The sequence below is a fragment of the Bubalus bubalis genome, chromosome 8, assembly GCF_019923935.1.
Source record: "Bubalus bubalis isolate 160015118507 breed Murrah chromosome 8, NDDB_SH_1, whole genome shotgun sequence".
Classification (NCBI taxonomy): Eukaryota; Metazoa; Chordata; class Mammalia; order Artiodactyla; family Bovidae; genus Bubalus; species Bubalus bubalis.
Window position 1 is genome coordinate 103,414,453 of NC_059164.1, and position 14,561 is coordinate 103,429,013.

Consider the following 14,561-nt stretch of genomic DNA (forward strand, 5'->3'; position numbering starts at 1 on the left):
TCTTTACCGACTGAGCTATAAGGGAAGCCCAAAATCCCAGGTGGTGCTACTGGTAAAGAAGCAGCCTGCCAATGCAGGAGACTTAAGAGACATGGGTTCAGTCCCTGGGTCAGGAAGATCCCCTGGAGGAGGGCATGGCAACCCACTCTAGTATTCTTGCCTGGAGAATCCCATGGTTGAAGAGCCTGGTGGACTATAGTCCATGGGGTCACAAAGAGTGGGACATGACTAAGCGATTTTTGTTCACACACACACATTTCTATAGAGAAGTTATTCCAGGGGAATCTGGGTCTACTAATTACATATCCTTCTTTTCTTCTTTCTGGGGTTAGCCCTGGCCAAACCCCAAACTGAAGTTCTTCCCCCTGTCCTCTGAATTTCTCTGGATATTTTTTAACTTATCTATACTTGGTAACCCTAATAAACATGCATAACCATGTGGTATGTCTTTCACGGTTGGCCTCAACGGTTATTTATATGTTTGATTTAGGATTTCAGGTAGTTATGTGTGACACCTCAGATTATAAACTGCAACAGTGAATGAATGGTCACCACTTATCGAACACTGACTATTTTCTAGGCAAGATTCCACACAGATTGCTTCACCAACTCCTCACACCCACTCTACAGTTGCCTCACCTTCACAGATGTGGTAAGCAAGGCCTGGAGAGATGAACTTTCCCCAAGGCCACGTGGATGCCAAATGAATCCAGGTTGTCAGATTCAAGTCCGGGTGCTAACACCAAGTCAAGAGCTCTGGGGGCAGGTTACAGGCCTTCCCCTCCTGGATACAGACTAGCTACTCAGGGAATTGTTTTGATTGGGTTTTATTCACCCCCTCCTCCTCTCCCAGCACACCCTGGCCCCAGGGCACCGCCTGGCCATCCTGTCCATTTCCAGAGGCAGCCCTTGGGCTGCCATTTTGGGATTTATTTTTCCCTCTGAAGGGTTTCCTCATGTTCATTTTAACCTGGCCTCACTGATACTGGGGCTTCCCTGGTGGTTCAGACAGTACAGAAATCACCTGCAATGCGGGAGACCTGGTTTGATCCCTGGGTTGGGAAGATCTCCTGGAGGGCGTGGCAACCCACTCCAGTATTCTTGCCTGGAGAATTCCATGGACAGAGGAGGCTGGCGGGATGCAGTCCATGGGGTCGCAAAGAGTCGGACATGACTGAGCGACTATCACTCATGCATTGATCAACAGTAGTACTGAGGTGGGGAGGAGGGCCCCTGGTGGGATCTGTCCTGTGTCCTGGGTACCTGGCCACTCACATCACACCAGAAGTAGCCACTTGGAGGGGATGCACAGAAGGCCATGCTTTATTTCCTTCCGGCAGCCCTCCCCGGCTCCAGCTGTGCTGCCCCAAACCCCTCACTCCCCACCTCCTCTCCCTCTCGCCTTCCGGCCCTCCTCTTCCCTTCCTCCCCCCTCAGACCCTTTCCCACCCTCTTTTTGCTGGCTTCTGTTCGCTTTCTTTCCATGAGCAGAGAGTTTCCAGCCTGGATCCCGGCCAGCACATTTGGACAAAAGGCAGCAATCTTGGAGGGAGACGTCATCTCCCATCCCCTTTGCTGGGGCCGGCACCATGGCTCCCCGAGCCCAGAGAGGGAGCCGGGGGCTGGGACCACTCCCACCCAACTCCCAGTTCTGGAAAGGAGCTTGAAAGATGGCGTACTGTGGGGATTAAAAGCAAAGGGTTTAGAAGCACACAGCCCCAGATTCAAACTCCAGCTCTGCTGCTTGACAGTCATGGGACCTCGGGCCAGTTATTTTGCTCAGCCTTGGTTCTCTCTTCTGTAAAGTGGTGACAGGAACAGCTCCTGGTTTGAAAGGCTTACCCAAGATGGCACCTGGAAAACAGTGGGCACAGTGTGTGTCCTGTGAGAAGCTCAACCCAGCTTCTGTTGTTATGAACAGAACTTAATCCTGCCAAATAATCCAAGTAAAAATACAGGACTTTGTTATGATATTGATATTAATAATGACAATACTAATACAACCTCCTCAACTTATCTGCAGGGCTGCAGAAAGTGTTAGTCACTCAGTTAGGTCCAACTCTCCACGACCCCATGGACTGTAGTTCACCAGGCTCCTCTGTCCATGGAATTCTCCAGGCAAGAATACTAGAGTGGGGAGCCATTCCCTTCTCCAGGGGATCTTCCACAACCTAGGAACTGAACCCGGGTCCCCTGCATTGCAGGCAGTTTCTATATCATCTGAGTTGCCTGCAGACCAGACCCAGCCTCAATTGTTTGCAAGTGTGGTAAAGCTGTAAAACCTCTCAAACATACCGTTACTGTTACAGTGTAATCTGCGAAAACTGGTTTTGAAATTGGAAAAGGAGCTGACCCCATTCCCTATTCATTAAAGCCAGGGCTCAGCCTCGAAGCCACAAGTGAAAGTTAGGAGGAACCCACCCCATTAGCATGGTCTGCTCGCCTGGACTCCACTTCCCTCCCTCCCTGTTTTCTGGCTCCTTGGAAGCTGAGGCTCCATTTCTGTTTGTTTACTATCTATGCTTGGTGTTTTGTACTCAAGTTGTGTAATGCCTGGGAATGTGCTCTGTTTTATTTAGCTAAGTTTTGAGATACGGGCAATTTTTATTTAACTAATCTGAGCCAGCATGGATGGGTTTGAAATTAATCCACAAGATCAATCAAGGAGCTGAGCACATGAGGTGCTGCTGGGAAATACACACGTGTAGGAATGGTCCCTGCCCTAGAGCTAGGGATAAAAGATGCAAACCCAATCAACCAATGGCAATGAAAGATTACAACCTTTCAACACCAAAAGATTAGTTTAAAAGTCTAGGGGATGCCTGACAACATGTTTAACAAAAGCCACAATGTGAGAGGGGTTTAGGGACTGAATTCAAACCACAGTGGTAAATGTTATGAAAGAAATATAACTGAGGAATTTAGAAGTGGGCAGGCAATGAGAGTCAGAGGGGTCATGGACTGCTTCAGAGAAGACGCAGAATCTGGTGGCCCTTTGGACTAGTTGGGGGAGTCTTTCAGGTGAGGCAAGAGCATGAAGAAAGGGGACAGTATATCCTGCCCTGGACATGAGACTGACAGTGGGACGGCCACTCTGGGACATGTGGAAACACGGAGAGGACGACGGAAGGACTGGCAGATGAGACTTGGAGACGTTCTGCAATCAGAAAGCGGAGGTATGGTTTGCTTTCCAAAGAATATAAACAGGATACATGATAGAAGGGGCTTCCCAGGTGGCTCAGTGGTCAAGAATCTGCCTGCCAATGCAGGAGATACGGGTTCAATCCCTGGGTGGGGAAGATCCCCTGGAGTAGGAAATGGCAACCCACTTCAGTATTCTTGCCTGGAGAATCCCATGGACAGGGCAGCCTAGAAGGCTGCAGTCCACAGGGTCACACAGAGTCAGACGCAACTGAGTGACTGAGCAAGCATGTGCATGATGGAAGATATGAACTGATGTATTCAAGAGGAACATATAGATCAAGCAGCCAGAGGTAGAGATCTAAGAGTCTGGTGAGAGAACAACCCTGTGGGGGTGGAGAAGAACTGGAGATGCAGCCAAAGAACCAGTGAACGTGGACAAGCTCTCCCCGGAGGGAAAGTGAAGCCAAAGAAGAGAGTGAGGAACTGAGGTGTGGGGGTGACTCTCTCTTGACTGAGCTCTTTACCATGTTTCTTCATCTGGGTCTTCCAACTGGACAGAGAAGTCTGATGGCAGAACATCTGCCTTGGGCTTCTTTATATTCCTCCACAATGTCTATTTGGACCAGATCTTGGTGTATTGTGGGTGCGGCATGAATGCTTGTTGAATGAGAAGAAAAGGAATCAGCGAAGGAGATCGTCTCCAGAGACAATTAGCATAACCCAGATGGTGTGGTGTCTCAGGGGAGGAAGCATTATTCAAAATGCTTCACAAAGGAGGGGCGTGGACCGCAACCAATTGCCAGGGCCTTACTGTTGACCCTTTCATGGCTGGATCTGGTTGTGGGGGTCCCAAAACGGTGGGACACCAGGAGTGACTATTCAGAGAAGCATTTCAGCCTTTTGACAAGTGGTGCAGACATGTCACCATAGCAGTGTTATATCGACCATGACCTGGGTCAGGCAAGTCACGTAAGGAAGTCATGTTAGGAAGCTCAGAAACCGAGAACAGTGAACTAGCTGTACAGTGGCCGCACCATCAGTAACGGGATGAAGTGTCCACAGACAGTCGGGGATGGAGGCCAGATCTCAGGGACGTGAGGAGGAGCTTGTGGTCCTGCCCTGGGGGCTCGGGCAGGTGTTCTCTTTCTCCATCCTGAAAGCAGCCTTCTTCCTCTCTCATTCTCCAGTCAACAGGCGGCCTGAACCCGGGCTGTGTATGTGTCTAGAAGCACTCTGACTCTTTTCCCTGTCACTCTTCCCTCTGTCCCAGGTCAAGGATCTTGGATTCCCTGAGTGCAGGTGAGAGGAGAGCCTGGAAGAGGAACCTCTCTTGATTCTGCCTCTGCAGTGCCGGAATCACCAAGTCTCATCACTTGGGGAAGCATCAAGGAGCCCCTCCTCTCTGATGTTTTTCTATCCTGTTAGATACATCAGTTCAGCTGGTGGGTAAACAGAGCACTGGTCCCTGTTTGATGTCCTGGGAGCTGTGTGTGTTTATTGATTGTCACAGACACAAACGATGAAAAGGACCAGATGGAAAGGGATGTTAGGCGGCCAGGGATTTGTATGTGGGGTTGGCTGACCACACACTTCATTTCACATCTGAACGACTCCCACCTCCAGCTCAGAGCAGCGAGTGGAGAAATCCCTCTGGACCTGCAGCGAGCTAGAGACATTGCCCTGGGAGAAGCCCAGCGCCCAAGCATGCTGCTTTGGTGGTCCGTGTCTTCCCAGCCGCCGCCCTGACCAAGTTGGTGCCTGAGAAACTGGTCCCACTCCAGCTGCAGGGATGCAGGTTCTACGTCTCAGGCTGCCCCAACACTCCTGCCCAGTGACCGCATCAGTGCTCTGTGGTTTCTCCCCCAGCTAACTTCTCTCCTGACCATGCAAGGCCAGTTTTAATCCTGATTTGTGGCACAATTTCCCACAAATACCTCTGCTTGGTCATCTGGGAGGTTGAGTCTGTATTTCCCAGGGATGTGAGAAGCACACATGAAATTATAGAAGGTTCTGCTTTAATGGTTCCAATCTGCTGGGAAAAGGCAGCTGTATTTTCTTCCACAGTGAGCTGCAGGAAGTAGGGACAGTGGTACCCATCTTCTCTGACTCGGTTAGTGGCAAGGAGTTGACACACAGCACTGTGAGCCACAGGACCCCTCCTCCTTCCCTGCACTCAGGTCTCTACCCTAGGGGGGAGTTAAGAAAAGCTGGGGGGCAGAGGGGTGACACGAAATCATGTCCTTGGGTCGGGACACTTAGAGCTGCAGGAAGAATGGATGGGCATGTCCAGCCCTTTGCCAGCTTGCAGTTTGCAGGGACGATCCCAGGACAGACTGGCTGGCTGTATAGCAATTAATAATTTATTTTTTTGTTTGTTTGTTAATGGCAAAATAGCAAGAGACAACTAGAAAACAATATATACCAACCCAGCCAATGTGGTAGATCATATCCTTAGATATGACCAATTCTACTATAAGACTTATTTTTATATTTAAAATTTGATATCGTCCCTTTCAAGTAAATACTTTCACGAGTACTTTAAGAAAAAAATGAAGAGAGGTGTGTTTAAATAAAACAAACAATTTATCTTTAGTGCTCCTTTTTTACTTTCCAAGTGTCCCACTTTGTATATATAGTTACTCTATCTGTTGTACAAAGTTGATTTGCAGAGAACTTAGGGCTAAATCAAGTCCAACCCTTATGACACAGACAGACAGGATTAAAAAGCAGAGACATCACTTTGCCAACAAAGGTCCATATAGTCAAAGCTATGTTTTTTTTTTCCAGTAGTCATGAATGGATGTGAAAGTTGGGCCATAAAGAAGGCTGAACACCAAAGAACTGATGCTTTCAAACTATGGTGCTGGAGAAGACTCTTGAGAGTCTCCTGGACTACAAGGAGATCAAACCAGTCAATCCTAAAGGAAATCAACCCTGAATATTCATTGGAAGGACTGATGCTGAAGCTCCAATACTTTGGCCACCTGATGTGAAGAGCCGACCCACTGGTAAAGACCCTGATGCTGGGAAAGTTGAGGACAGGAGGAGAAGGGGGTGGCAGAGGATGAGGTGGTTGGAGGGCATCACTGACTCAGTGGACGTGAATTTGAACAAATTCCAGGAGACAGTGAAGGACAAGGGAGCCTGGGGTGCTGCAGTCCATGGGGTCACAAAGAGTCAGACATGACTGAGCAACTAAACAACAACGTGATAGAGAAAGAGGAAGACACCTTGCATCATTTCCCTGGGCTGGCTCTTATGTGTGACCCGCTCTGCCCATTCTAGGTGTCAGCCTACACCATTATGTGAACTCGTGGTTATAGGAGATCAAGATTTTCGGAACACAAACCGACAGCAAGAGACAATATTGGGACAAATTGTTGGATGACTAGCTATAAGCCATAGAAAAATTCTTAGAAACTCTAGTTTCAATATGTTGCCTTGAAAATTTTAACAAAACTCAAAATAATAGATTGCCTCTATGAATGTACCACACAATTTCTAACTTAAATAGAAATTCATAGTAAATTCAGTGGGGAACGAGGGTGAGAGAGGTAATACTATTTTACAATTTTTGAAAAACTGAGTATCAAAATCTCATTTTATACATATACACAATGGAATATTGCTGCTGCTACTGCTGCTAAGTCGCTTCAGTCACGTCCAACTCTATGTGACCCCATAGACGGCAACCCACCAGGCTCCCCCGTCCCTGGGATTCTCCAGGCAAGAACACTGGAGTGGGGTGCCATTTCCTTCTCCAGTGCATGAAAGTGAAAAGTGAAAGGGAAGTCGCTCAGTCGTGTCCAATCCTCAGCGACCCCATGGACTGCAGCCTTCCAGGCTCCTCCATCCATGGGATTTTCCAGGCAAGAGTACTGGAGTGGGGTGCCATTGCCTTCTCCGACAATGGAATATTACTCAGCCATAAAAAGGAATGCATTTGAGTCATTTCTAATGAGGCAGATGAACCTAGAGCCTATTATACAGAGTGATGTAAGTCATAAAGAGAAAAATAAATATCATATACTAACACACATATATGGAATCTAGAAAGATGGTGCTGAAGAATTTATCTGCAGGGCAGCAATGGAGAAACAGACACAGAGAATAGACCTATGGACACAGGGAGAGGGGAGGAGAGGGTGAGATGTATGGAGAGAGTAACATGGAGACATACATTATCATATGTAAAATAGATAGCCAACGGGAATTTGCTGTACGTCTCAGGAAACTCAAACAGGGGCTCTGTATCACCCTAGAGGGGTGAGATGAGAGGGAGGTTCAACACGGAGGGGATACATGTATACCTATGGCTGATTCATGTGGATGTTTGACAGAAAACAACACAATTCTGTAAAGCAATTATCCCTCAATTAAAAAATAAATTGGGCTTCCCTGGTGGCTCAGCTGGTAAAGAATCCACCTGCAATGCAGGAGACCTGGGTTCGAGACCTGGGTTTGATCCCTGGGTTGGGAAGATCCTCTGGACAAGGGAAAGGCTATCCACTCCTGTATTCTGCCCTGGAGAATTCCATGGACTGAATAGTCCATGGGGTTCGCAAAGAGTCGGACATGACTGAGCAACTTTCACTTAAAAAATAAATAAATTTAAAAAAAAAAGAATCTCATTTCATTAAAATATCCATCACCGGGCACGGACATATTCAATATACATTTGGCTTTAAAATCTTTTAATTTAGCAATTCCACCTCTGGGAATTTATATACAGAAATGTTGGAACAAGTGCTGGAGAGTATTTACAGTGGCTAAAATCAAAAGCAACTAATTACTCATCAATAGACAGTGTGTTAAAGAAATAAAGTCAATTCATACAAAAGAAGACTAGGTAGCTGTTAGAAAGCAAAGGACTATGTTATGTCCCACATGAAATTATTCTCACATAATACTGTTAAGTTATTCTACTTTTCTAACAAACAAACATAATATATTACATGTAAAGAAAAGAAGTCTAGGGGGATTTAAAATACATACCGAACAGTGATCACTTCTGAGGAGGGAGTAAGTATGGGGAAAATTTTCACTGTGTTCTTTTTTTGTTGTTCAGTTGCTAAGTCGTGTCCAACTTTTTGCAACCCCATGGACAGCAGCTGTCCTTTTTATGTATTGCTTGGGGCTTCCCTGATGGCTCAGCTGGTAAACGATCCACCTGCAATGCAGGAGACCTGCGCTCGATCCCTGGGTGGGGAAGATCCCCTGGAGAAGGAAATGGCAACCCACTTCAATATTCTTGCCTGGGAAATCCCATGGACAGAAGACCCTCGCAGGCTTTAGTCCATGGTGTCCCAAAGAGTCGGACACACCTGAGCGACTAGCACTTAAATGTTTTATAATAAGGATAGTTTTTATAGTTTACATATAAATACATACATGTGTATATAAAAGTAATCTTAAAGTTTTACTTCTTAAAAAAAATTTTTTTTGGCCACACCATTCAGCAGGTGGGATCCCAGTTCCCTGACCAGGGATCCAACCGGTGTCCCTGCATTGGAAGCACAGAGTCCCAACCACTGGACCCCCAGGGAAATCCTCAATCTGAAAGTTTTAAAGTACACTTTTATAGAAAACAAAAACGGAAATGTGTTTGCTACTCTGCTTGAACTGGTCTGACAGCCCTCCTGATAAGATATGCAAGCTCTTACCATCCTGCTCTCCTCTCCTGCTGAAGCGAAGCATGGATCCTTGGGTTCCCCAATACAATACAGATCCTCTTCCCTAAGCTTGCTGCAAGGCTGACTCACCCCTTCCTTCTCTAAGGCTCGGGGAGGGGGGAGCGTTGGGAGGGAACCATAACTTGACTATTAGTAGTTCAGCCAGTTGGAAAACGGGGTCTCAGACTCATCCCTCTTTCAGCTGACCACAGGCCAAGGATGAATGTGTCAAAGGGAAGCCAATTCTGGGCTCCCGTTGGCAAAGGGCTTAACTTCTAGGCAAACTGAGCTGGGATTAATTTTTGCCCATATCGGACAATGATTTTAACACAAGGGTCAGGATGGTCTGATTCTGGCTTCCCTTCTTTTGGGGCTAAATGCAGAGAACTGAGTCAAAGGACTGAGTCACTCAGTCACTCCAGTTCCAGCGCTGACTCGCCTCCCATCATTACAGGGACAGTTGTGTCTGAGTTCCTCAGCTGGGAGGCCAGCGCAGGGGTTTCAAAGAGCCCAAGGTGCCTGTGGCAGCTGTCTGGTTCTGGCGGAGGAAGAAGGGACCATGCCTGGGACACAGGAGCCTGGGTATGACACAGGCCCAAGAAGGGGTCTCTGTCACTCTCGAGTAACTGTCAGACATTCCATGGGCCCTCAGGAAGCAAAATAAAGGGGGCAGGTTCCAGAGAGCGTGGGGGAGGCTGAGTCACCTTTGCCCACAGCCAAAGCAGCAACTGCTTGCAAGCTATACTTGAGGGTTTTGGGGAAAGCCATTGAGCCTCAAAATACTACTCCTATTATCCTATGATAGCTACTGAAATTCAGCTCTTAGAGATTTTTTCCTTTTGACTGAGACTTTTTGCATGTTAAATGGCAAGCTACTTCTCCCAGCTTCTTTCCAATCAAGAAGACAGAGGTTGGAGAACATATATACTTGAATATCAGGAGGGAAATAGAAAGAATCCACAGCTTAGAGGCTCAGAAATCCAGACAGACAGAACTATATGGGTCCCAGGCAGAGAGAGAAAGGTACCAAGGCTTTTCAGTTTTGGCTAAGGTGAAGCACTGCATCCGACAGTATTAGACCAAGCAGACCTAACTGTAGAAAGCCTGTGATTATGCTTTTAGACTTTTTGTTAAAAAGTACTTTATACACATATACATACTAGCCTCTTACCTGTATCTGTTCAAGGTGGCTTTAGATCTTGATGGTGAAGGCTGACTAGCCAGCTGATTTCATTGTAAGCAACAGGCTTCCAAATTTTAAATTCTACAAGGTCTTTGTTTTTGGAATCTGCGATTTCAGTTCCCCTCTGGTGCCGAGCCCTCTAGGTGATGGCTAAAAGCAACCTCGCTCAACTGTGGAAGTACCTTAAAATCACCTGGGACCTTTTAAAAATACTGATACCCGGGGCCTGTTCTTAGAAATTTTGATTGACTTGGTCTGGAGCGGGGCCTGGGCATCAGTTGTTTAAAATAAACGCCTCCTGTCAGCATTTAAACATGTATTCTAAGGTGTACCCTGAGTTTACAATGCTAAGAATTGTGATGGGAGGGCAGATGGGGTCGATTATCATTACCCCGTCGTTAAATTACCGACTCAACTTAAGACTTCTACAGCGGGCAAGCAGTGCTTTAAACTTTGGAGGGCACGTTAAGAATGCATTGACATAGATTCTGCAGCTTCACCCTTCTGCAGAAACCAATAGGAAGGGCCTGGCCAGATGAGCTGCGGAGTGCAGAACCACCCAGCTCACACCCCCTGTTCCTCTGCAACATTCCTTACGTTGCAGTGAACAGTTTTCCTGCCCTCCCTGACCTCAGCAGAGTGGAGCTCTGGTGTCTTGAGCCCCACCCTTTCCCCCACCCCTAGGAGCAGCCTTAACATTAGGTTGGAGGGCACAAAGGCCTGGACAACTGGGAGAACCGGACTTACCCAGCTAAACGGGATCCTCAAATGCTCCTTTCACTGTTTCTCTTTGGTCAGGATTTCCGAAGCCAATCTTCCCAACACTCTGCCTTACCAGGTTCCTTCTCCAGACCAGTCTCAGCCCACCTGCCTATGGGCTATACCAGGATTTTCCTGCTTCCCCCTTCATGGCTGGGCACTGGGATGCTGTGCTCGCTACATTCATCAGAGTAGGTATCATCTCTTCCTCCATTGGAGAGCCCACGGCTCCTCCGTAGGATTCCCTGGGCCCACACTGTCCTACGTCGCCATTGCCCACAGGCCTGAGCTAGCTGCATTCGGCACCCCGCAGAAATCCAGTATGTCCTCAAGTCATAACAGGAAGGTGGTATAGGAAAATGGTCATGTGGAGATTTATCTTCCCATCTTTTGTAACACTGACAGTGAAGGTTTTTTTTTTTTTTTCCTCTGTTACTCTTTAGTCTTTACACAAACTTCCACATGACAAATTCCCAGTTGAGTTCAATTCCAGGAAAAAATTTGTCCTGAAAATGAATTTGTATGCTTTCTCTTGTCCAAAATCCCAAACTGTGCAATCCAGAGTATTTTTGTTTGTCTCTAAGCTGCCAGAGAATTCCGAGCCAAATTCATTGTCCAAGTGTTGTAATCTGCTAAATACAGGCCATTCAAAATCTCCATTCCTTTTGCTTTGCTCTGTTTTCTCCTGAGCGTCTCTGCATTTAGTTCTCGTCTAAGTCATCTGACCCTGTCCCCAAGTCTGCCACCAGGTCCCACCTCTTTATCTCTTGGCTCTTTCCATCCACGTCACCACTGCCGTCACCCTGCGGGTCAGTAACTGCAGCTTGGGTGCTGCAAGGCCTCCGTCTCCTCCTCTCTGAGCCTCCACCCAGTAAGCAGAGTGAACTTTCTAGAATACAGAGTGATCTCCTGGCTCCTGCTTCAGGGAGATCCTTCTTCCCTCTGGGAATTACAACCATGAATTCTCCCCACACTTGCCTGTTCCTCTCCCTCCCCCTTGGTGACCTGCACAGGCTGTTCCCTCAGCCTGAAACAACCCTCTCTGCTTTTGCTTTGTTGGTGAAGAGTTTTCAGGGCTCAGCCTGGCCTTACCTATTCTGTGGGCATCCCTGCTCTGGGTTCCCCAAGGACACAGCACTCACGGCGAGGCCAGATGCCAACTGGATTTAGTTTTTTGTCTGACTACCCAGCTAGGATGGTAAGCGCCTGGAAGGAAGGCAGATACCTTATGCCCTTAGCCTAGCGCTTAGAGTTGCTAAGTGAATGAATACACAACACAGGAAAAGGGAAAAGAAGGGAAAGTGTTAGTCGCTCAGTCATGTCTGACTCTTTGTGACCCCATGGACTGTTGCCCACCAGGCTTCTCTGTCCATGGGATTCCCCAGGCAAGAATACTGGAATGGGTAGCCATTCCCTTTTCTAGGGGATCTTCACGACCCAGGAAATAAATCCAGGTCACCCATATTGCAGGTAGATTCTTCACCATCTGAGCCACCAGGGAAGCAGGGTTCGAATCTTCCAGAATGAAAGGACTGAAAGAAGGTCAGCCTTTTCACTGCCTTTCCTAAGAACAGTTACTCTTTGCCCTTGACTTCTTGTAGAATTCTGCTCATTGTAGGCAGCCCACCCCAAAGACGCTTCTGCTTCACTCCTCTGGTGTGTTTGATACTTGATGACTGGCAAGAAGAAAGGATATTGTTCTTTTCTCTTATGTAGTAACCATCGCACGTGTAAGTTTAAAAACAAAATTACTGTAGCGCCTACTACAACTCTGGGGCCATTATTACGCTGGAACATCCAGAACCTTAGAGAAGTCATAGTCCTAAAGTGTATCTCAACACCAGCTAAAAGTCCCCTGGCTCCTTCCCCAACTTGCTGTTTTAGTCGCTCGGGCCTGTCTGACTCTGTGAGGGTATGGACCGTGGCCCGCCAGGCTCCTCTGTCCATGGCATTTCCCCGGCAAGAATACTGCAGTACGTTGCCATTTCCTTCTCCAGGGGATCTTTCCCCACCCAGGGATGGAACCCGAGTCTCCTGCATTGGCAGGAGGATTCCTTACCACTGAGCCATTGGGAAGCAGCTGGTGAAAAACAAAGTCAGTGCCCTACCCCTGCCCCAATCTCTGACCCTGGAGGGCAACGTCCAGATTCCGCACCCGATGCCCTCCAGGACAGGATTCCTAGGCTGAGGTCTAGCTCTCTGCTGTGGTTTGAATCCAGTTCCCTGTGACCCTCCTAAATATCTTTCTATCCTGTGTTGAGACTCCCCCTGGATTCCATCTGCTGCCAACCCCATCCTGAGGCGGAAAGCGGGAGAAATAAGATCATGCAATCATCTTCACCTTTCTGCTTTCTCAACACTACAAAAAGTCTGACCATAGTTGGGGGCGGGGGGAGGTCTGGCTGCTCAGCTTTTCCCGGTTCTTGCTAAACACACACACTTACGCCCCTGGGACTCAGCTCGGCGGAGGGCGGGGGCTCTGCCCGGTTTCTGCTGGTTTCCCGGGCGCGGGACCACGGCCTCGGGAGCTCCCGGAAGGACGTCCGGACAACACTTTGCTCTAGTCCCGCAGATCGGGCTGCAGCGCCTCTATCCCCACGTCCGCACGCGGGAAACCCCGTCTTTGGTTTGCAAAGAGCCACTCACTTCACGGCTCCGGGTCGAGGCAGCTCCGGCCGTCGTCTTTCTCCCCCCCACAAAACCCTCTCCCCGCGCGTCCCCTCCTTGGTCCCCCCGCGTCCCCTCCAGCGTCCCCCGGCCCGGCCCTACCTCCTGGCTGGCCGCGGCTCCGCGGGCTCCGAGGCGCAGCTCGGGGGCACTCGGGCGGGCGGGGGCGGCGCGCGGCGGGGGCCCGGGGCGCCATGGCCCGCAGTCCCCCGCGCTGTTGTCGGCCGGGCCTCTCCCCGCGCCCAGCGCTCGCGTGCCCGCCGCCTGGCCGCCGTGGGCGAGTGGAGGGCGGCCCCTTCCTCTGGCGGCGGCGGCTCTGAGCCGGGCCGCCCCCCGCCCGCCGGCGCTCGGTGAGCTCACCCGCAGCTGGCGGGCGCCCGGCCCGTTGCCACGGCAACGCCTCTCCCAGGGCAGCGCGGACCCTAGAGCGGCTCCGGTAAACAGGACCTTCTGCCGGACTCTTCCCCTCGCCCTTTTTTTGGGGGGTGGGGGGGTGGGGGGAGGAGATGGCGGCTTAACCCTTTCTTTGCTGGAGACCACCGAGTGGCCGGCTGCGTCTCCACCCGGCCGGGGGGTTTATTCGCGCTCAGCGCTCAGCGGGGCTCTGAGCCCTTGAGACAGATGCTGCGGAGTGGCCGCGACACTCCCTGCCCTCAGTTCACTCCAGTCGTTGTAACGCGTTAGTGGGAGCGCCGACTGGGGTTCGGGCGCAGGACTTGGGGTGGGACGTCCGAGGCAGAGTCAGCCACCACCCTTGGCTCTGCAGCTCCAAGTCGGTCTGCACCGAGACGCTGATCGAGAAAGCCCAGGGCCCCTGAGCGCGGGGCACGAGACTCCGAACCGGGCGCCCGTGGGGGGTGGGGGGGTGGGTGTCAGGAAAAGCTTCCTAGAGGAAAAGCGACTTTATGGCGCCTGCTGCCACCGCTCTCAGAGGACAAAGGATCAGGGGACAAAGCTTGATCTTTTGATTTTGATTTAGAACTGCCAAAGAAGAAGTCCACGTGAAAATGCTGTGGGCAGTTGATGCTGCGGGCCGTGCCGGGACCGCGGAAAGTTGATGAGCAGGAGTTCCCTGCTGAAAGGGAGATGGAGCTGGCAGTGTGACTTGTGGGTGTGGGGGAAGGCTCCACGCCCAT

General features: G+C 49.6%; 1 protein-coding gene and 1 long non-coding RNA gene across 3 annotated transcripts; one reads left to right on the forward strand and one right to left on the reverse strand.

The window, feature by feature from the left end:
* Positions 1-1,175: 1,175 nt before the first annotated feature.
* On the reverse strand, positions 1,176-14,561 carry LOC123466028 (translation initiation factor IF-2-like). The gene is made up of 3 exons (XM_045166339.1): positions 14,328-14,561; positions 13,528-13,897; positions 1,176-1,854 (listed from the first exon to the last, which is right to left on the reverse strand). Exons 1-3 carry the CDS (start codon positions 14,559-14,561, stop codon positions 1,703-1,705), a joined length of 756 nt encoding a protein of 251 aa, XP_045022274.1. The 3' UTR covers positions 1,176-1,702.
* LOC112586551 lies at positions 3,040-5,994 on the forward strand. Of its 2 annotated transcripts, none has more exons than XR_003111058.3 (3): positions 3,040-3,176; positions 4,415-4,586; positions 5,935-5,994. It is a non-coding gene; the product is annotated as an uncharacterized LOC112586551 (long non-coding RNA). The 2 variants fall into 2 exon arrangements; XR_003111057.3 differs by having other exon boundaries at positions 5,932-5,991.

What these genes read in the sequence shown, in the direction of transcription:
- LOC123466028 (XM_045166339.1), bottom strand. Translation starts at nt 14,561, where the DNA reads ATGGGCGTGGAGCCTTCCCCCACACCCACAAGTCACACTGCCAGCTCC. An exon ending in GTGGCAGCAGGCGCCATAAA is followed by an intron (nt 13,898 to 14,327) that starts GTCGCTTTTCCT and finishes CCCCAAAAAAAG; the next exon opens with GGCGAGGGGAAGAGTCCGGC. An exon ending in GAGCCGCGGCCAGCCAGGAG is followed by an intron (nt 1,855 to 13,527) that starts GTAGGGCCGGGC and finishes ACTGTTTTCCAG; the next exon opens with GTGCCATCTTGGGTAAGCCT.